This window comes from Chinchilla lanigera, unplaced genomic scaffold, assembly GCF_000276665.1.
Source record: "Chinchilla lanigera isolate Chin_1 unplaced genomic scaffold, ChiLan1.0 scaffold00015, whole genome shotgun sequence".
NCBI classification, from domain to species: domain Eukaryota; kingdom Metazoa; phylum Chordata; class Mammalia; order Rodentia; family Chinchillidae; genus Chinchilla; species Chinchilla lanigera.
Window position 1 is genome coordinate 1,436,666 of NW_004955416.1, and position 22,852 is coordinate 1,459,517.

Here is a 22,852-nt window from a genome sequence, read left to right on the forward strand (position 1 = left end):
GTGGAGTGTGGCTCAAAGCCAATGGGCTGCTGTGGGACCCAGGTTTGGTGTCCCTGCCAGCTCTCATATGTCTACAGTTACGATGGCAAGAGCTGAACAAAGGTCACTCACCTTGACTTCAGAAAGGCACTCTGGCAGTAGTAGCCTGTCCTTTCTTTGGAGGGTTGCATCTGCCACTGAGACTCTGACTCAGTTTCTGCCATTTGTTAATGACATTGTTGTTAAGGCAGATAGTGGTTTTCCAAGTGTGGGCTCTACCACAACATCACCAGCATCACTTGGGAATATATTAGCAATAAAATTTCTTCTAGCCACCCAGCTCTTCCGAAAAGAAACTTTATGGTTAGGGACCAGAAAAAATGGTGAAAATCAGTGATGGAAGAACCAACCACATTTTTAAAGAGGGACATACTGTGGTAGGTAAAGGTAAAATAACATAAGATGTTATACAGGGAAACAGTTTAAGACATGGAATAGCTTAAAAATATTTAAGTTCAAATGAAAGAAAGTTTTTGTTGAAGAAATTATGCCAAAATCTCGATAATTATTGAACTGTGGTATTTGCTATGTGTGGCTATATTATATAGTTCTCTATTTTTGTGTACTTTTGAAAATAGGCATTAGAAAGAAATTGATTATGATGCTTTATAGTCCCGCCTACTCATGTTAGGAGGGGCATAAGTGCAATGGGTGAACTCTCACTCCGAGCAGCCCTCATTTAGAGCATTCATACTTAGAGAACGCTCTTGTATAGAATGATCAAAGCTCTCTTTCAAAGCTGTGCAACTTTTTTAATGAAAAAAGCAATCGTTCCTAACTTCTAGGAAACCTAAGGTTGCCTAGTAAACTGTGAAAGTGTAGAGTAGGCTAATTGAAGCCTCTGTGTCCACACTGGGGACTGAGACAAGAGAAAGATGGCATCTTGCTAAGAAAGGCCCTGGGGACAAGCAGGCTGTGCTGGGTGGCGGTGACAGCAGGAAAGAATCACATCCTGAGGACGCCTGCCCTAGCCGCAGTACTTCGGCAAGAGGGAAGAGAATGAAACAGTAGGAAGCTCTACTACTGCAGGATAGAAACAGCAGCTGCAGAGTCCAGGGACCAAGGCAGAGATGCATTTCAGCCTCCTCCTGACGGGAGTTTAATTACCATAAGTGGACCATCAATGCCAGAACTCCCCCTCACAAAGCCTTTCCCGGAGGCCTTTCTCAGTGCTAGCTCTTGGTTGTTTCTCATCTCATCTTCCTTTATTCCTTTCATTTTCCTGCACTGACTCTGGCATTGCCTGCCGTAGGAATCAGGTTCTGCCCAGAGGCATTGGCTCAGAAACAGTGGTGACAGCAGCAATAGTCTTTTACTGACCAGTACTTTTTAGGTATCAGATACTGAATTGAATGCTTGATAAATACTATATATAATTCAAAACATGATCTTCAGAGTAGTTATTATCTCCACTTTACAGAGGAAGAAAAAAGTCAGAGAAATGAAGTAAGTTCCCAGGTCACCCAGATAGTAAGTGGAAGGGCTCAGGATCCAACCCAAGACTGACCAGCTGCAGCTGCAGTCCCTTGTCCCTTCATCTCATGATCGTGTTCAGTGGTGACAAGGACAGAGCGAAAACCTGAGACCGGTGTGCCGAACAAGCCACACGGTGGCAGGTTTCCTGAACAGGCTATGGTACCTGGGGCTCCCTCAGTGTCCCTCAGGTCCATAATCATGTAGGGAAGTCATTCCCTTGTAGAAAGGCCTGGGCACGTGTGTAAGCATTTCGCATAGTATGTTGAGAGGAAATATACAGTATTATCTGCTTTTGGCAGGAGGACTGAACTCAGGGTGCTGTGCCACTAAGACATAACCTGAGAGGGGACTGGGGATTTAGCTCAGCGGCAAAAGCGCCTGCCTGGCAAGCGCAAGGTCGTGAGTTCAGTTCCTGGTACCGGAGAAAAAACAAAACAAAAAAAAAAGACATAACCTGAGAGACTTCTTATTTTTTATTCTGAGACAGTCTTGCTAAGATGCCTAGTCTGAGCTCAAACTTGGTGGTCCTCCTGTGTAAGTCTCCCTGGTAGTTAGGATTACAGGGATGTGCCACCATGCCCAGGGGAAAAGTAATATCTTGATGGAATTTAACAAAATTAATAAATGAGAAACCTGTCCTGGGAAGAAATGCAGATGACAGGACACTGCCTTGGTGAAATCATTAAACATTGTGCTTTGGGCCCAGAAATGCATGGTTTATTGGGTTTTGTTTGTTTGTTTGTTTTTCATTTTTCTTCCGGTACCAGGAATCAGACTCAGGACCTTGCGCTTGCCAGGAAGGTGCTTTGCCACTGAGCTAAATCCCCAGGCACAAATGCATAGTTTAGATAAAAAATGTCCCCTTAAGGTGTCATGTGTTTGGAGATGGGGCCTCATCAGAAGAGGTGGATTACAGGGGGTGTGACCTGGAAGGGTATATTCTTTTCCTACCTCCTCGCTTTGCTCTGTGCTTCCGGCTTGTCATGGAGTGAGCAACTTTCTTCCACCATGCCCTTCTACCATGCCATTTCTGCCTGGGAGCCAGTCAACTATGGACTGAACGCTCTGAGACTCTGAGCCAAATAATTCTCTCCTCTTTTTAGTTATGAGTCAGCTATTTTGTCCTAACAATGAGAAAGTTCACTAATATAGCCCTATTATACTCTTGGGGACCATATTAGTTTGGGGACTAAGACAGAGTCATTCAGTTTTCTTTTTTCTTTCCTTAGAAATATACAGCTATTTTTATTCAAGGCTAGCAGAGCAAACTGAAATACTGGTAAAACTCTAACTTCTGCATTGTAAATAGAAGAGGCAAGTATGGAAGAGATAGTCAGCTGCATTCAGAGTGGTGGTAGGTGAGAAGGTCCCACTGCAACAGGGAATGGGGAAGTCAAGGGTGATACTATCTGAGGATGGCCATGGACAGGAACCAACAGGCATCTGCAGGTGCTCATTTAATTGCTTACCTTGTCATACAGATTCTCAATAAACATCCCTGTAAGGTGGGTAGATATGTTTTTATCTGCTTTTTAGAATTATTTGCTTTATGCCCTTCATTGTTCCAGAAAGGAGTTAAGGGACTTATATTCAATATAGCAGATTAAATACACTTAAAAAGTGGTAAAAATTACAGAAGAAAGCATTGTTTAATAGGGTAATATTGGCCAGCACAAATTTATCTTGACCAATGATGTATTTCAGAGTCAAATTCCTTAGAGCCCTTACTGTGTTCATTACTTGTGTTTCAGGAACAAATATTTATAACACTGTTCACTAACAAAAGCCTTTGTAAGATATATATATATGTATCCTGAAATGTTATAAAATTAAGAAGCAGAAATTTCAGATCTATTTCTTGGACCTGGGAGGTAACTAGAGGGCTGATAAAAATGGAGTGTATATTTAAATTTTGAAAACATTTATTGTAATAAAAGACAAATTGCAATTAATCCCTCGCAGGATATTCCCTGTCACTTTGAATACACTTATCCCATCATTCTTGCAACTTTCTGAAGCAACTCTGGAAGTCCTCTTTAGTGAGTGTCTTTATGAGGGGTGATCAAAAATATGATGAATGCCACTGCCAAGTGCCATCCAACAGAAAGATTTGAAAAATATTATGATGTTTACTCATCTGACTTATTCATTAGATCTGGGATCATGTGACTTTTGCCTCTTCCCCCAAATCGAAAGAACTGTGGAAGGAAAACATTTTGAATCAATTTGGGACATTGAGGCTGCCATGACAGTGCAACTGAAGATACTGAAGAATGTCCTGAACTATTTCAGAAAGTGGCAAGCATGATGGGATGTGTTCAAAGAGAGGGGAGTATTTTGAGGGATTATTAATGGCAATGTGTCTTTTACTGTAATCAGTTTTTAAAAATTTAAATATTCATTATATGTTTTGATCACACCTTATATTTTGTTTCCATTCCTATTTGCAGGTTTCTCCAAATGCTTCTGTCTCTTTTTCCTTATATGTCTGTCTTTGTCTTTGTTGGTAGGTTGTGTCTGTGCACAAGTGTCTGTTTTTCTTATTCTCTGAAGAGATTTAAGCTTCTTCAAGACCATGTACCTTTTGTGAGGTTCTTATTTTTGAAGCAAAGAAGCTCACCTCTGTTTGAATGAGTTTGGAACTAAGACAGAGTGGAACTTGCCAAGGAAATAGCAAGACTGTAATGTTAAATCACCTCTCCTCCCCTTTGTACCACCTTGTAACGTCCTCTGTGGCAAGAAACTATCTGCCCTGAACTCCAGAAATGAACAGTCTCTATCACTGTGGTCATTTGTGTTTGTATCTGCTAAGTATTCAAACACTGCTCATTCATCTTTTCATCATGTATGTGGTATTGCTCAAGGATTTTATGATGTTGTAGGCATAGCAGACACAATTGCGGACACGGCAGATGTAAACAAAGCTAATCCTAGTCTTGCAGAGCTCACATTCATTTTAGATAAAATATATAAATGGATCAGCCAGTTGTATATATGTTACCTGCCAGGGCATGAATGTGATAGAAGGAAAATCCCATGGCTTTTGGGTTCATAGAGTGGGTGGCTGAGCACTGGTACACAATTTAGAATAATATCTCTGTCAGTTTTAAACCATATATTTAAGAACATTGCATGACCTTAGAGAAGTAGTGTAACTGACCCTGGTACATCTCAATGGCTAGAGTCTGTGCTTGCCGTGGGCCTGGCCAGCTGAGCAGTTGGTTTCCCCTGCTTCTCTCATCCTTGGCAAGAGGTCTCCTCATTCCAGAGAGAACTGCTCTTTTCATGTTTCAGAAGGAAGTGCATGCTGTGTCAAGTGTGAGAAGGTCTTTCTTACCTGATGCCAGTGAGAAGCAGCATGGAGCAGACAGAGCACCTGCGACATCCTCTTCTCTAACCCGGCTCTCTGTGCTGGGGACTGTCAGCATTTGAGACTCTCCTGCTGGTGTTCAGTTTGCGACAACATTTAAAAGCAATAGTTTCTGTATTTTCAGCGACACATCTCTACAAAAGAAGACTTGAGGGAGGGATCAGGCTCTAAAGACTCAAAAGTTTATACTGGAGTTTTGAAGAGGTCATTTGTAGCAACTTCTGGGACACATTTGTGAAATATTTGTCTGCTCAACATCCAGAGGGTTTATTTGTTTTAGTATCTGCAAATCAAACAGTACTTCATTTGAATTTCAGCAATCAGAAAGCAGTCCTTGGGGGACCAACAGGGAAAGAGCACTGGAAGATAATCTGAGGGGAGGAACTCAAGAAACAAAGTATTTCAAATGTGCAGATTGCCTGTATGTGACCTGCCAAACACCGTGACGCAAATGTATCTTTAAGTTTTCCGAAGGAGGAGAGGCAGGTGAATGTGGGAGAGAGGTCAAGCCAGTCTTTTAGGACCATGGTTTCCTCATTTCCTCTCCTTTCGTGTCCTTCCCCTTGACCTTGAAACTATCCCAGTGAATAGCTCTTTTTCCTTGATTGTCACAGATCCAGAATGTATGGATAGCAGTAGCAGCAAGGTGGAGGGGTGATGCTGCCCAGTGGAAACTTGCTTTGAAACTGCATTTATATGGCAAGCACACTCTTATTTAGAGCATCGTTTGTTGCTTGGTTTGGGGTAAAGTGAGGCACCCTTGCCCGCTGCCTTTTTTTTTTTTGAGATAGGATCACACTATGTAGTTCAGGCTGGACTCAAACCCACGGTGATCCTCCTGCCTCAGCCTCCTGAGTGCTAGGATTACATACATGCACCACAATGCCCGGCACCCGCTGCCTCTTGAACCACCCTCAGTGGCAACCTTGCCATTTTTGTGTCTTTTAAATTTCACATCAGTTCTTATAGTCCCATTTAATATTAGTGGAATCAATTAATATTAGTAGAATTAGTTATCTAATTTAATTTTAGTTCAATTAACTATCTAATCTGATAATTTATTAGGTGGACTTCTCATTTCCTAGAAAGCAATGAGTTGTTTCTGGCAGTTTTATGGCAGAAAGGATTTGTGGTTTGATGGTAGTGCCCCAAACTACCGTGTGATGCACTGCGTGGGTTGGAAGGAAGCACAACTGTGCTCTTCTGAACTTGACAGATACTTTGTTGTGTGTACTGTCAGTTGTTTGTTGATAGACAAGTGGAATGGTTAATGCTCCCTACATTATCTCCGAGAGACATCAACATGCTGCTGGCTCATAAGATTCTTTGAACAAAGCATCCGAACTCACAGTTATCCTTACTCATAATTATTGGGAGTTGAGAAGATTATCCAGCCTTGTCTTCGTTCCTAAGCCAGAGTTCCCGAGAGATGAACTAACTTTCCTAAGCTCTCTAGTATCTGAGACAGGATCGAGACACAGGTCTCCAGCACTGCAGTTAATGCTCTTTCTTTCCTCTATGGTGTGAAGACTCCGTACTCTTTGGCCCAAGCACTTGAAGAGAGTCCTACCCCTCATAGATTACTATAACAAAGCCAGTCAATAATATGTTCTATCCCATTGCCTCCCAGAGAAGAAAGGGACCTTGTCTTGCCCAGACTCACTGTGGCTGTGGGGACAGGGACTGGGACTGGAGACCAGCCCCTGATCACACCCCACAGCTGTTTCCCATGACACTCTGTTGCATAGTTCCATGGATGATGGCACCGTACGTGGGAGGTTGAGAAACACAGTGCTGTGCCTCCAGCTCCCTTTGTGAGTCAGCCACTCTGACTGTGGCCCGACAGCAGGCCTCAGCTGTTTCGTGTACCGAGCCAGTCTCTTCTGGAATGCTGTGGTCCTCTCCCACGCGCATGTGTCTTTGTGCTTTGTCCAGTAGAGGGGGGTGTGTGTCCACGCACCGACAGCCCCTCTGGGCTCCTCCAATTGCACCTTGTGAAAATGACTAGAGGGTGGGGTTTAGAGAGATGCAAGTCTGGGCAGGATGCAGAGAGGGAGGATCTGGAGACTGAGGGAAGAATTTAAGTGGCTGTGCTATGTGGAATTAGCAAAGGAAATTGAAGGCATACCTAAGGAACACGTCACTAGGGCCCTCAAAGTTATTCTTAGGGTAATGTCACACCAAGAAGAATGACAGCTGAGAGTTCGAGTGTTCCTGTTGCCATCTTTTCACTATATTGTAGGTGTGGTGAGTGCACTGGGTATAATTTGTGCATTTAACGGTAATGTGGAAAATAGCCTGTGCTGATATGTGACTCACAGAGTTCTGCCTCACATCCCTCCAGTCCTGGTCTGAAGCTCCTTTTCCAAATAACAAACGGGGGTGCATTAGGGAGAAATACAATGTCTCCTTCTGGAACCTTATTGTACACAGACGGCATCTTCCTACCTGAGGCCTACATGTTGAGTGTGGGAAGATAAGCTGAGTCTCCCTTCTTTAGCTGAGGGAATAGGCCACAGTGGCTCAAGACAGACCGGCTCAAAAAGAAGTCCTGTTATAGGGAATCTGATGCTGTAGAGTAGTTACAGAGAACAGCTGTTTTACTGAAAGCATTCCACTGTGGCTGTTTTGCACTATCAGAATCGAGACAAACATTGGCAGTCAGGAAAGTAGGAGAGGGAAAAAGATAAAGGAAAAATTCAGAAGGTAGGAAGTTAGTGGTGCAAGTAAAGAAGGAAAAGAAAATTCTTGTCATTGCTCTGCTCCAGCTATGGGAAATATTTATTCCAAGCCCTTTGTCTGATTGCTCTGAGGGCCGTGAGAGCTGGGGAGGAAGGCGCTTTTTGGGCCCTGGCTGCCTGGATCTGTGTTCTTCCTTTCTCACAGAGGGGTCAAGGTGAGTGTGGAAAAGCACACGCTTTTGCCCCAGGGCTCTTAAAGCACTCCAGCGACACCTATTTAAGTAGCATGCAGCGTGCGGTGGAAGTGTTTCTGTCCCTTGAGCGGGGTTAGCCCCGAAGGCATGTACCTACTGGGTGCTGACGACAGTTTTGATAGTGCACTTTCCCAGCACTCTGACCTGCCAGCCACATCACTTTTCAGTAGCTTGGCCTCATGGCTGCTTACGTGGTGGCTTTGAGGATGTGACCTACGGTGATGTACTCATCTGTCTGTCTGAAACTCCTGGGTTGTGGCTGTGCCTATGAAGGCTGTTTCCTTAGGGAGGTGCTGGGCGTCGCATACTGTGTTCACAGTTTATGACAAATCATGGGGAATGCACGGGGGTATGATTCCTGCTCCATAACAGCCCACCCAAAGTGGTCTGAGCTGTACTGGCACAGTACAAAAATGTATTGATGGGCAGTTATAATCCGAGAGTTTTTTCAACATGTGCTTCTTCAGAGAGTGTGCCACTAAAGTCAGCACAGTGAAATAATAATCACACTCCTCTCCATTTAAATGTAGCTCTTGATGGTTTGCAGGACACTTTCACAGACTGTGTCATATTTGATCTTCCATTATGTTGGCCAGCACAGATATTACTGTTTGCTTTACATCTGAAGGAACTGAAGCCCAGATTTGAAGTAACCTCCATTAAAAAAAAAAACAAAAAAAAACCCAAAAATCCAAAAACAATAACACAGCTAAAAGCTGGGCTGGGGATTTAGCTCAGCGGCACAGCACCTGCCTGGCAAGGTCATGAGTTCGATTCCTGGTACCGGGAAAAAAAAAAAGATGGGCATAATGGTGCACACTTGTAATCCCACCACTCTGGGAGGCTGAGGCAGGAGGGCAGTGCAAGTTCAAGGCCAGCCTGGACTACATAGTGAAACTGGCTCAAAACGACTAACTACATAAATAGATGCTTGTATTATCAAAATTGCTTCTTATTATAGGCATAGCATTTTCTCGTCATCAAAATTGCTTCTATCAGTTTTAATGTCTGCACATATTCCAGTTTGAAGGCATGATTTTTTGGGCCTTCTTGTGCTCTTAAGTTATGTTGACCTTTGTTATCATAAACAGCTACCCAGCTCATAGTGCTTCATGTAAATCTTTTTTGGCATTTCCAAGTAGTTTCATGAAAGTGATTCCTAACCATTTGATACATGTTGATTTATTTAGTGTTTGATGTGTGTTCACACGTGTATCCACATGCAGGGCCATATTTTGGGTTATATATAGGCTTCTGAACATGACGAGTTTCTTGTTCATGACATAAATAGAGTAAATAACACACACAGAACGGAGTGTTAGCAAAGCAGTCTTAGATGACTGATACAGAGGAAGGTTTTCTGAATTTAGGGGGAACTTTCCTCAGGAATAGAAAGGTACTTGGTCGGTGGAAACTGGAGTCTCTTCCTGCTGTGCGGAACAAGTGTCTCTAGATTATGACTTAGATATCATTTGTCTTAAAATCCTTCCAGACACCCCTTGTGGTTTACATACCAAATGTCAGGTTACACAGCATTCTACACTTATCCTTTATAGGCCCTGATAGGCTGCATTCTAATTACTTGTTTGCTCCTGACTGGCTCCTATGAGACTACAGAGTCTTAAGAGTAGGGACTTGGTCTCATCTCCCTTGACATCCAAGCAGTGAGCATGGCACACTGCAAGTACTTGCATTACCAGAGCTGCCATGACGAAGTATCAGACAGGGCGGCTTAAACAGTAGGAAGGAACTTTCTCACAGTTCTGGAGACTGGGAGTCCAAGATCAAGGTATCAGAAGGTTGATCTCCTGAGACTCTCTGCTGGGCTTGTAGACAGCTGCCCTCTTCCTGCGCCTTCACTTATTTGTGCCTCTCTGTGTCAGGTGACTCTGGAGGCTGTGTCCCAATCACGTTTCATATAAGGACACCAGTGAGACTGGATTCAGGCCAACGCTAACAACCTCACTATAACTTAATTACCTTTTAAAAACTCTATCTCCAAATACAGTCACACTCTGAGGTACTGGGGGTTAGGGCTTCAACATAAGAGTCTGGAGGAACACAATTTAGTTCATAACAGTGTTCCATACATATTCTTGCTGTGACATATGTGACATGGTCATAGATGAATAAGAAGATCATAGTAGATTCCAACATTTTAACATTCTACCTTGTGGATAATAATCAACTTCTTTCTGATGAGATCAATGGAAGCTGTCTGATATTTTATGAAATTGTGCCAGACTTGAACTCAGAGGCCTGGGTCCATATCCTAGCTCTGCCAGTTATCAACTTTGTGACCTGAACCACTTGCAACTTAAGTCTCCTCACCTCCTGGAATAGGGATAATAACACCTACTGCAGTAGACAATGTGGGCTAACTGAGGTCATATATACGGGGGTGTCTGGCATAGTGGTTGCAATGGAATTAGACCTCAGAAAGTGGCCAGGTTAGCCTGTCAGCTGGAAGGCATGTTGGAAATAAGTGTTTCAATTTCTTGATGTGGGAAGGTGTAGGCACTGACAAAGCTCTAAAAGATCACCAGCAGTGTGTAAGTATTTTCACCATGGCTATTCATGTACACTCATATTCCATCCCTATATTTATTTCAGCTCAGCTAAGTTTGGTAGTTCACCGTCTTTAGAAAAAAACAACATTAAATTATTCACATTTAAAACACTAATTCATAACCTATCGTTCGTAGGTTTCACTGAGTGATTTTGATTCTTGTCTCCAAATTCTAGTGGGTAATCACATGGTAGTGTTGCCTAATTGCTGTTTTCACCAAGAGTTATGTTAATTGGGCTTTAAAATATGTCTTTACATAAAACATCACGATGTCTCATCCTCATTTGACGACTATGACAACTTCCATGAAGGATTTCACAAGTGGGCCTTGAAGTGTTGCATAAATACCAATTCTCCTTTTAGGAAGTAGGAAGTGTTTTTGTTGATGAACACGTGGCAGGTGACTGGAGCTCAAAGGGGAGCTGGTGAATCACTGAGACTCTTCAAGAATCAGCAGACCAGAATTAGAGCCTTCATTGCTGGCCTTGCCTTAGCTTATAGCCATGACCAAACTTTCAGCTGATCAGCTTTTCACTGCTTCCTTCTGAGAATGTCAGAAGTTATGACCTTTGTTTGCTCTTTTATTTCCGGAGTAAGTTGTTTACTTGCGTCTTTACACTGCTGCTCTTACTTTCCTCTTCTTTCTCCCACCTTATTCTTGGCTTTCCCTCCAACCCCATTGCCCTTTCTGCCAGTCTCCCGATCTGCCCCCATGCCTGGGCAATCTGCCATGATATTCTCTTATATCTCCACTCTCTCTCTCCCTCTTTCTTTCTCTCTCCCTCTCCCCCCTCTTCTTCTCTCTCTTTCCCTCCTTCTCCTCCCCATCTCCTCTCTCTCTTTGTCTCTTCTTCTCTGTCTCTTTCCTTTCATTACCTTCCTTTCCTTTCCCTTTCCTTTCCTCTTTGCTGTCCTGTTGTTACCCCTTCTTCTCTCTATGTATCCTCCTGTAGAGTGAGCAAAGTTGTGCGATCCCCCAGAAACACAGCCACTATCTCATCCTATTACCTTGCCTTCTTCAGGGTGATCTGTCACATCTAATTCTCCACAGATACTGCAAATGGATGTGGCTTTGGTGTCCTTAGAACAATTATGACAGTAAAATCTGCCTGAAACCAGAATCTCCAAGATTCAGCACAGTCAAAACTCAGAGAGGGAATTTCATAGTCCCAAGGAGGACCTTCAATTGCAGTGGAGCTGGGTTTGATTTTAAAATATTCAGATTTGTGTGTGTGTGTGTGTGGTGCTGGGGATGGAACCCAGGACCTATGCATGAAAGGCAAGAGCTCTACCACTGAGCCATATCGCCAGCCCTAAAATATTTGTATTTTAACTTTTATCCTAACTGGATAGCTTTAGGACACTTGGTGATTTGGTTACTATTTTAAAAGTGTTAACAGAATATAAAAATCTTTATTCAGTTTGAAGATAGATGTACTTGGGCTTCATGGAGTAATAAGTGATCTATTTTTATTGATTTATTCTTAGTTAGATCTGGACTCATTAATTCAACTTCTTAATTGTTCTGGGCCATCTCTTGAGACTGTAGTTAAGTGGGCATCTCTGTAGACATAGACAGAATCCAGTTTGTTAGAGGATGTTAAGAGTCCAGATCAAACTTGGAGAGATATGGCATAACGTATTTGAGTGATTCTTCTTCTGAAAAGTAATGCAGGAGAATATTTGTGGTTGTATAATGATAATCTAGCCAACTGTTGCTTTCCTCTTGAGGCCATTTTCTTGATGGGAAATAGGTCTAGCTTGATCTTTTCTCTCTTTGATGGAGCATACCATGTGAAATCTTCTCTTTGCCTCTTGTCACCAGTCCCCTGGATCATTCATTACTTCCCCACCCAGCTCCTAATACTGTACCTGGAAAACAGCAGAAACACAACATGTTTTTTTACAACATGCATGTTGCAATTTCTCTGACTCCCACATGTAACCATGACAGCATCTTGCAAATCCTGTGCAGATCCGGCCAGCCACAGTTCTTTCTTTGTGAGGAACCGCTTTGTCTTTAATCAACACAGCATTTGTCCCACCTTGCAGTCACACAGCCACAGTTATTTATGAGGATCAGTTTTCCTTGCCAAAGTTTCAGAGCCAGAGGACTCACCAGGAAGGCAAACCCAGAAGAGGTCAGGTTTCATGGCCTTGCAAATTGGCTGTTACAGCAGTTTCTTTCTCAGTTCCCCTAGTTTCTGCTCCAACCTGCCTGCAGACTACATTGCTCTTTCACTGGCTCCTGCGTGCTGAGTTGCTTCCATCCTGGGCATTTTGCCACAATGTGGAACTCACGGTTTTCAGTCCATTTTCTGTTTCTTCCCTTTTTTTTCTATGCTCTACTCCAGAATAAGCAGAAATTGTGAGACCTTTAGCTAAATCTATGGAACTTCTTCAGTGAGTTTAGGAGTACTCACGGAATAATGAGAGCAGATGTGAAGGTGGTCTCTCTTGACAAATTTTGGATAATATAGATATAGATTCTACACCTATTTGTAGGTACCTTCCTTTCGAGCTTTTATCTCATATGCTGCTTCCCTGCACAAACTCTGGGCTTCAGGGCTCCTCATTTTTCTTGCTCGCTGCGTGCTGCTCTGCTGCACTCGGTCTGTGATGCCCTTCTGCTTCCTTCCTGTTCAATTGTTGCCCATCCACAAGGGCCCAGAGTCCGCCTCCCTCACAGTGGTGCATCTTGGCCGCTCTGCCTGCTCTTCCTTCTCTGAAATCTAGGAGAACTCTGCATCTCTTTTCAGGGTGCTTAATAACACACCATGTCCCTAATAAGATGTGTGCCCCTATGACCAGGGAGGACTCCTGTAGTCAGCAGCTGGGGCACCTACAGTGGCAGACACAGCTGTGAAAGCCTAACATTTACATTGTGTGACATTTTGTCATTTGCAGAACCCTTTCATCTGTGTTATCACATCTGGTTTCACAACTGCCCTCTGAGGTTGGTAGTATTATTACGATGTTATGTGTGGATCATTATATGTAGATCGTAACTTAGTGACTTATTGCAAACAAAAGCTCTTAACCAAGAAAAGAGAGGTTATTAATATTTAGAAACAATATGAATAACCCCCTTTTCCCTCATCTATTATTAAATTGATCCTATGCAAAGTATGTGAAGCATGCTGCTGCATCTAGGGTCTGATTTATATATTTTACCTTTTCTCCGTTCACCTTTTGTAGTTCAGTTTCTGAAAATGTAAGCAATCTCCTAAGATTTCTCTTCCAGAAGAATACATATTATTAGATTATTAAGTTGACAAAATAGATGCTATAATAGTAAAGCAATATTTTATATGTTGATGGTAAAGGTAAAATGTTTTCTACTCTAGTGATGCTGGAGCCTGGCTACTTAAGGTAGTATCACCAAACACTTATTCACGGAGACTCTGCAGCTATGTTTTCCTGCTGAGCATAGGGATGTGGGAAGCATTACTGATGAGCAGAAAGCAAGGGTGAAGTACACAGAGGCATCTCCTCATTGGTCAGCAGCTCTGAGAGCCACAGAGATGTGAGGACAGCACAGCAAGAAGCTGAGCACTACCATCTCATTTTTATGTGTCGAAAATATTTAAAAGAAGCAAGCTATATCATGTACAGGTACAAATTCCCTATGATGAATGTCATCACTGTGTATATCTAAAACTACCTATGAAATTAAAAAATGCAAAATGAAGCTGTTCATATTATGGGGGAAAAAAATAAAATATTCTACAGTGACTAGGTACTCTTTTCCATACTGCCTCGATTTCTCCTTCGTCTCATAAAATACCCTCCTTTCCTTGAGGAGCTGCACCTCATCCTTCTCTCCTTATGTGGTTAGAATGAAACCAATTGGTTTCTTGGAGCTAGAGGTTATCATGTGGTCCAGGATTGATCAGTGGAATTCACAGCACTTTCCAAATAGTGCTATGGAGAGTGACTTCTTAGTTTTGTGCTGGAATGGTTGGAACACTCTTTTAGTAACTACATTGACTTAGCAACAGCATATATACATTCAGTTCCTTCTTCTTTCATATGAATCAAGATAATAGCAACAGTATGAACAAAAACCCTAATTCTTAGCTCTGTGGAAATGCAAAGTGGGAGTGGAATAGAGCAGCATGGCTTTGACACAGACACCAAGATTTGTTTTTCACATTGTACATGTCTTCAGAGGCCACTGGATGTGAAATGTTGCAGCCTTGTCCAGTGGGACTGTTTAGAAGGTGATGTCAGGACTTTTGCCTGGCTGTTTATTCTGGTATATTTTTTAGACTCAAGATATCTAGAAAGTGTGCATGAAATTTATTTTGTACTAAGCACTTAAATAGCGAGCCTATATTTTTCTGACCACAACAAATACTAATATAAAAGATATCCTGAAGTCTTCCCTTCCCACTATGGCATGTTTTTTTAGGGAACAATTTGTTAAAAATAGCTGGATTTGAAAACCTTCTTTCATCTTGTAAAGCACAATTACATGGTTACTTGTGGTTAGAGAACACAGTAATAGTTTGAGAAGGAAAGAAATGGAATTGGAATAGGACAAAAAAGGCTTATTATAGGTCAGAGTTTTCAAATCTTTTAGGCTTCAGCTGGCTGAGAACCTGGCCCTCATTCTACTGGCAAGACAGATTTTGTTTCACTGTTTGGTTAACTGAGAATTCCCCGGAGCCCTCCGCTGTCCTTGGCGCTGTAATTCCTTATTTGCCTGTTTCTTGGTCTGTTGTCCTGCCTCTACTGCTAGCTCCTTGAAAGCAGGGATTGTGTTTTTTCACACTGTTTTCCTAAGTATATATTTAGTAACTAAATAAATGAATTCACAGGAAAAGCAGTAACAGAGATGTAGTTAAGTTCTAGATTTTTCCTGCGGCTTTAAGTCTATTGCTTCCTTTTGCTTCTTAAATTCTTAAAGTAGAAGAGTACTACTTGGCATGTAAGTAACTACTGGGAAGTAAGGGAAGGGACACTGCATTTCTACATTTTCATTACGTGAAAAGTAAATATGCTGCTATAGCAAAGCCACTAGAAATGAGAGAATAAGGTATATCCTTGGGGCTTCAATTTATAGACATCCTTGTTGCAAAGAATTGGCTTGACTATGACCTTCAAGTCATCAAATGGACTGAGGAAAGAGAGGTACAAAGTACTCAGTTATGATATGCAAATTCAGGTTGGACATATATCCAGGTCTTATTTGCAAAACACTTTATCTTCTAAAACATGAGTCCCACCATTCTGTCTATTGGCAAAAGACAGACATTTAACTTTTTGTTACCAAGCTAAGCCCTTAGAGAAAGTGCACTGTAAATCATGGATGCACGATTATGTGTGCTGTTCCTACATCATCTAGTTATCCTCCTGTGTGTCCCATGGGGAATGTTCTCTAGTTCACACCTTGGGATGGATGAGGGTAGTGTCGTATTTTATGGATAAAGCTAAACCTCTCCTGTGAAATGGAGAAAAAAGAGATGATGTGGTATTCCGTCCAAAACTATAGGCTTGCACTGCTATAAGCAGCTCAGTATGTAGAGCAGCAGAGATATTTTTAGAAGCAAGAGTTCTAAATGATCATATAAAAATTGGGAAATAGGTTTAAAACAAATACTTTGAAAAACCACAGAGTTAAACAGACAAGGATATTCATTGCGGTTCATGGATGAGAAAAAGAAGTACTCAAATACCTACTAAAATGGAGGTCAGTAAAAATATTTATAAATTTTTGAACATATATCCATAAAATGTATAGACAGTCTCTTAAAAAAAAATAGGTGTAGCTATGTATGCACTAACAAAGAACAATGATCAAGAAATATTGGAAAATGAAAGATAGCCAGTGGAGCTGCAGAACAGTATGTTTGCATCATGGCCTGAGTGTATTTTCACTTTTGCTTTGCATGATTATATGTTTACAGAATGTTCCCTGGGGAATGTGCACAGGATGAGCAGCTTTGCAATGCTCTTTCCTTCTGGTGCCTGGAGAGAGCACACTCGTGTAAAGTAGCAACAGCCTGTGGCCTGCTTCATCACAGGGAACGTGGTGGTGGCCCTTGGACAGGGCAAGAAGGAAAGTAAAGCCATTGGGGTTACCATATGTGTGCCTTAATTTGCAAACAAAATATTCTTGCTTGCCTCTATTTTATGTTCTTTAAAGCCTTAGAGTAAATGAAAAAATTCTTTTATAGAACTGAAAGAACACTTGGCATTTCAACATCAGTCTCTCTTGCTGGTCGGTTGGGTATGTCCTAGAATTAGGGGTCAGAGTCCTGAATCAAGCTATGCCTTCAGTTAGCACTGTGACCTTAAATCGAGTCATTTAATTGCTAATCTCTCCGTTTCCCCACCTGTTAAAATTGATAATAATAATCCTTACATTGCATTCCTGAGTGGGCTGTTCTGAAGCTTAATAAGATCATGTTTGCAAAATGCTTTGAGCACTTTAGATAAAAGACACAATGTAAACACAAAGTCTCATTATGGTAATTACAGTATACAGGGATTTTTCATAGTTCAGGTTTGCATCTGAGGCTAAAAGTGGTCAAAATCATTCTATGAGAAAAGGGAATGAGACTGACTTTCAAAATCTGAAAATAAAAACTTCCTAATACATTCAGGAGACAGATATAGTGGAAACATTCATTTTTAGGATAGAAAACTTTAGTTTTGAAAGATAATTCCAAAACGTGAAAGTAAAAAAATTGTAACTTCTGTATTTAGGTGAAAACACTTTTTGTAAAGCAAAGTGATCTCTTCCATCTTCCAAAAGAAGAAGAAAATGAAAAGCAAGCTCTTGAAGGGTATTGTTGATTATTTATTTATTTTTTATGAAGGGTTGTAACTTTCATACAAGCATGAAGTGGTGAAACCTGTCTGACCCACCGTGCGCACAGAAGGTTGACTCATTACTGCTTGGCAGCGTCTCCTGACAGTAGCTCTGTACCAGTTGCTCCTGTGATGGGGCGGGGGAGGCACATCCTCTGCACCTTCCTTCTTCCCAGGCTGCCCTGAAAACCCAGCATGTTCACAGCAGGCTCCCCACCCTTTGGCACCATGGCTGCGTGCTACCACTATAATCCAAGATACGGACAGTCGATTTCGGCTCCCAAGGTTTGGAAGTGCCGACACAGGAGGTCAGTAGTCCCGGAGGAAGGTAAGCGTGAAAATAGAACCCCCATTCCGGGCTGCAAATGGGGAAAGAGGGATTCTTATTTTAAATAACAGTAAGTCTTTTTTAGTTTATCAGCATGAAAATCCTCTTTGCTAGTTCTCTTAGACAGACTCATGAAAGAATTGGTGAGAGGTCACTGTTTGGCCCGTACGAAGTTGATGTAGTATCCTTCACTTGAAATCTTCAGGGCTACTGATCTCAAAATATAAAAATTATATCATCTGAATATTTTCCTTTGATGATGTTGAATAAAACTAATGCTTAAGATGTTTGTAAATGAAAGTGTAGGTGTTCCTTCTCTGGAGAAATTATTTTTATCATGACTTTGGAGTATGAATGTGACTAGTTTTGTTTTAGAAATATGAAGGTACCATTCTTTAAAGACAGGTTGATGTAATAAAATACTATATCAACATCGAATGTTTGATCTAGTTCATTACATCAAAGTATATGAAAACATTTTGTATCTAATGTGAATATTACCTAAATAATATTCTCTGTATTTTATAATTAGTATGAACCTTATTAGAATATGAGAGATTTTCTGATTTCTTTCCCATGGAAACTATGTCTCATTGCTAACAGATTTTATTTTATTACAAAGTTTTTATTTAAATTAGAGAAATTACCTAGGAGGAATAAATTATGTAAAATACTTTAATTTTGTTCTTAAGGGAGAAATTGACATGTTTTATTTTCCTATTCCTAGTTGCCAGTGCTTACTGAAACCATAATCTCTATTTTTCAGGTTATAATATTTTAGGTGGACTTCTTAATATGCCCTTGAGAATTTCTGTGTTTGGAGAATGTTTCTGAATAGGCTGGATACTAAACTTGAGGAAAATTATTGATAAGACAAATGAGAAAATTCCTTGGGCTGAATTTGTTGATGGGACTAGTAATTAAAATAGAAAAAGCTAAAGTTTCCCATGGTATTAGGCAATAAGTCAGATAATCTTGAGAATGCACACTCATTTTGTCTTTTAGCATTCCTCAGAGATGCATGCACATATATTTACATGTGATCAGAATTCATGCGATTTCATTTCATGAAAAACATCAAATCTGTTTTAGAAAAAGTCTGGGCAGATTCATAGCATATTATATCAGTACTTTGATTTGGGAAAAAAAAGATTTTGTTTCTAGAAACAAAGAAACTATGTTCCCCTTCCCTATTACCACCTCATCACTAATTACCTGGATAAATAAAAAATAGGCATTTGAATTTAAGGTAAATATGAATTTTATTCCTAATTTTCTCTGTGGCCCTGAGTGTGTTTTACACCATTGTTTGCTTTCGTGATTCTTCCTTAGAGGAGACCCTAATCGCTGTGTCCTTGCTCTGTCACAGACATAGTACAACCATGCCGTCTGCTGGGTGATGACCACTGTCCTTAGTAGATGTGGGTGAAACACAGCCAGAAATTAATATTTACATTTTAAAATCACTGGAGAACATTACTCATTTTAAATTTCTTATTCCACATATCTATAAATTTTTATCTCTAGAGCAGATGCTGTAAGTTTACTGAGGCACAAGGAATAAACATTTAGTTGAATCCATTCTTGAGATTTTCAGTAGCGGTTACTAAGCTTAAACCATTTGGGGGAAAAGCTGGTGAAGAGCATAATCTAATAAGCACGGATGCTCCATGAAATGAGTGGGACCTTGTAAATCTCATGGCCCCTAAACTTTTCAGAGTGCTACTAATCACAGTGGAGCTTGTGGTTTCCATACTCTCCAGATTTTAAGTGACTTGTACATAGATGCAGGCTTTCAGCATCATCTCTTCTATGGCAGGAAATTACAGATGCTTTTGTTGTTATTGCTAGTATCTGAGGGCGTGTAGCTTCTAGCAGTGGCACCCGGCTTTGTTTTCTTTCGGTCTCTTTTGGAGCGGGGGGTGGGGGCTTGTGAGAGATGATAGAGAGCTATGATTTCTTCATTAACCCAATAGCTAAGACATTTTTTCCTATATGAATCACCAAGAAACTCTATTAACAAATACCTGCACTCTTTTACCCCTGGAATAGACATACGACTAGATCTGTTATTTTCCCTTCCACTGTTCTTGAATTCTCAGTACAGTATATACATGATATACTTGAATCTGAGACTAACTTTAGTTTCACATCATCCATACCTCAAATTAAATTTGGATCATTGACTTCAGAGCTTGCTTAATTAGTAATAAAAAGCGCTGGTGGTAACAATAATAAAAACCATTTATTGAGTACTATATAAAGTGCTTTAAGTATTTTATGTTTTTTAATCCTTGCCAAATTTTTGGCAGATCTCTGTTCTTTCCATTTGATAGATGAGGTACCTACCCAATGTCAGACAGACATTGAATTTAAGGCCAATACTTATTCACTATTCTGTATTTTTCTAGAGAAAAAAATATCATATCGTGTATTATTTGTCCTTGCAGCTTACAGTCTTATTTGAACTTCAGCAATTGCTTTATCCTAGCAGATTTTCTGGGAGAGGTTTGGATAAGGACCCTAATAATGAGCAGAAGTAATTCAATTCTTTGAAATGAAACATACGTGGAAATTTTTCCAACCTTTGTCCTTGGGTAAAGCAAAAATTAGTTAAAGCCAAGAACACTTTAAAAGAGCTGGTTTTTCTACAAGGGTGTTAAGGAGAATAAAGCATTAGGTTTCCTGGTCTATAGGTCAATTCCAGTGAAAAAGTTAGCCTAAGTCTCCATATTTTTCTTCTATAAAATCAATTCAAGTAACTATTATTAAAGCTAAGAAAATCATAGTACTAATCAAATACGAGGTACAAAAGTAAAATTTGAGACTTACTTCTTTTTACAATAATGGGGATTGAACCACACCACTGGGCTACATGCTCAGCCTTTTTATTTCTTTTTATTTTAGTCTGAGACAAGATTTTGCTAAGTTTCCCAGACTGGTCTCAGACTTGTGATCCTCCTGACTCAGCCTCCACTGTGGCTGGAATTACTGGCATGTGTCATCGTGCCCAGCTGAACCCTCTTTGGTATAGTTAGATCTCTAGTTTCCTTATATTACCTTTAAGACTAGAGACTTCAGTCTTCATGAACCCCCCCCAAATTAACTCTTAACACAGCCCAAAGCTACCTGAGAAATGTTTTTGTTACTATTATTACAACCAGGTATGTGAGAGAGTCTGTTGAAATGAGCAAGGATGCAATTAATTTGCTGCCAGAAGTTGAGGTGCTGGGGAATATTGTCACCTGGGGAAAGCAGATAACTAAATAAATTCTTAAATTCCATGTTAGTGGAGGGTACTAAGGGAACAGAGCTCAGAGCCATTTAAGGGAAGGATGGGAAGCTGGGGGCCAGGGATGTGATACATCTCATGGGAAACAAAACTTCACATTTGAATAACAAACAAAATTTAACTGAACCAAGAGGAAGGGACAGGTACACAGAAGAGAGTGTGAGTTCAGAAGATGGCACGCTTTAAAGACTGAGACGTTCATTGTGTGCAGCAGAGGCAAGTGTGGCTCGTGTCCTTAAGGCCCTCGTGTGCAACCTCAACAAGGAGACTGGATTCCATCCTCAAGTCACAAAATAGGTGCACCAGAGAGAAACTTGGTGTCTTGCCAGCCTCCCTCACACCCACCCGCCACCTCACTCATCTCCACCTTTGGAATGCAGGTGGTTCTCCCACAGGCCACCGCCACCGTGCACCCAGCACCTGAAACCCAGCTGTAGGCAGCACCTGCATCAATTAGTTCTCCGAAACTGCTTATCTATTTCCTCTGGACCTGCTGTTCTTTCTTGTTCTTCCTGCTTTTCATATTCCCAAATCTCTCAGCTCCCATGTTGCTCCTCTAGCCCATTTAATAGTTCTTTTTCTGCATTACTGCTGAACTCTTAGCTATTTATTGTCCAGTGATTTTATTGACCTTGTTGCTTTCCTGTCTTGGTATCATGTACATCAATATCTGGCATAGTGGGCACTTTTTCAGGGTTTTGATGGGACAAGCAAATGAATTTTGATGAGTGTGCAGCCATGACTTGTAAAATTGATATGCAATCACACATTCTGTTCGAAATAAGCACTGGTCACAGTTTATCTTCTGAGGTATGTCCAGCAATCAGGCCCCAACACTTCTCAGTAGCTGGTTGAACGGTACGTATGGAGATGTTTGCAGCTTTCCAAACTAGGTAGGAACCATAAGGAAGGAATATACTTCCAAGAGCCAGAGATCTTACCAGCTAAAGCAGGATCATTCTCATTCTTTTAATTGTAGTGTTTACGGGCTTTGGAGGTCTGCCTTTAGTCAGGTGATGAGAAGGACAGACTCTGAGGTTTTAGGTGAGACACTGCAGCTATTATTTGTATTTATTTACCGGTGCTCTCCAATAAAGGCACATTGTTGGTCACACAGCAGGGGAAGCAAACCCTAGGTGCTTTTGTCATGCGGCAGAGAAAGACTCACACTTGCCTGGTGTTCATGTGGTATACACAAACAAGCTGCTGGATGATTCAAATGGTTGAACCAACAATGACACGTTCCAGAAAAGGAACATATCTGACTTGCAGAGCACAGAGCACAGAGACACATTCTCTGGGAATTCAGCAACCACATTCAGCTCTTTTCTGAGAAGTTCCTGGAACATTTCATGGAAATTTTTTTTGGGGGGGTGTTTCTTGATTTCTGCATATTTATGTTTCCATCTAAATATCCAGGAGGTATTATGTCAATTATTTCTTCTGATGTCATGTCTTAAACTGAGGCCCCAAAGATGCTCTGCTTAGAGTCCTGGGCTGTTCGATGGCTCCTCCACGGACAAACAGAAGGAGCACCCTGTGGGCCTGGGCTGGGCAGTCATGGAGTGCCTCTTGATGCATGCAGAGCACAGAGATGAAGAAAAGGCACTGGCAGGAATACCTACAGGACCTGCCTTGCAGAGCAGGCACTGAGGGAAAGGAGGCTGCTCTTTTGTACAGAAAAGACACTAGGTATGATTCCAGTTTGGGAGACCATGGAGAGCTGCCGATTGGGCAGGCTGCATTTGGACTTTAGGGAGCCAACGAATCCTAGAGAAATTCCTGAGCTGAAAAACAGGCAGATGGCTATTTATCTGGTCTCCCACACTTGGGAGTCAAAACAGAATACGAGTACTTATTATGTTTTCATGGCCGGGCGTGGTGGTGCATGCCTGTAATCCCAGCACTTGGGAGGCTGAGGCAGGAGGATCGTTGTGAGTTCAGGACCAAACAGGGCTGCACAGTGAGCTCAAGGTCAACCTGAACTGCATAGCAAGACGCTGTCTCAAAAAGACAAAAAAAAA

General features: G+C 41.2%; 1 protein-coding gene across 4 annotated transcripts in view; it reads left to right on the forward strand.

Moving 5' to 3' along the window:
• Fmn1 (formin 1) overlaps nt 1-22,852 on the forward strand; it is a 408,229-nt gene that overhangs the window by 70,869 nt on the left and 314,508 nt on the right. Inside the window, exon 1 of one of the 4 annotated variants that reach the window (XM_005381173.2) lies at nt 17,350-17,536. The exons of the other annotated variants lie outside the window; for them this stretch is intronic. Within the exon in view, the coding sequence (XP_005381230.1) occupies nt 17,404-17,536 (133 nt within the window). The 5' untranslated portion in view covers nt 17,350-17,403. Of the gene's footprint in view, nt 1-17,349; nt 17,537-22,852 lie in introns of those variants that run through there. 4 annotated transcript variants of the gene reach the window in all.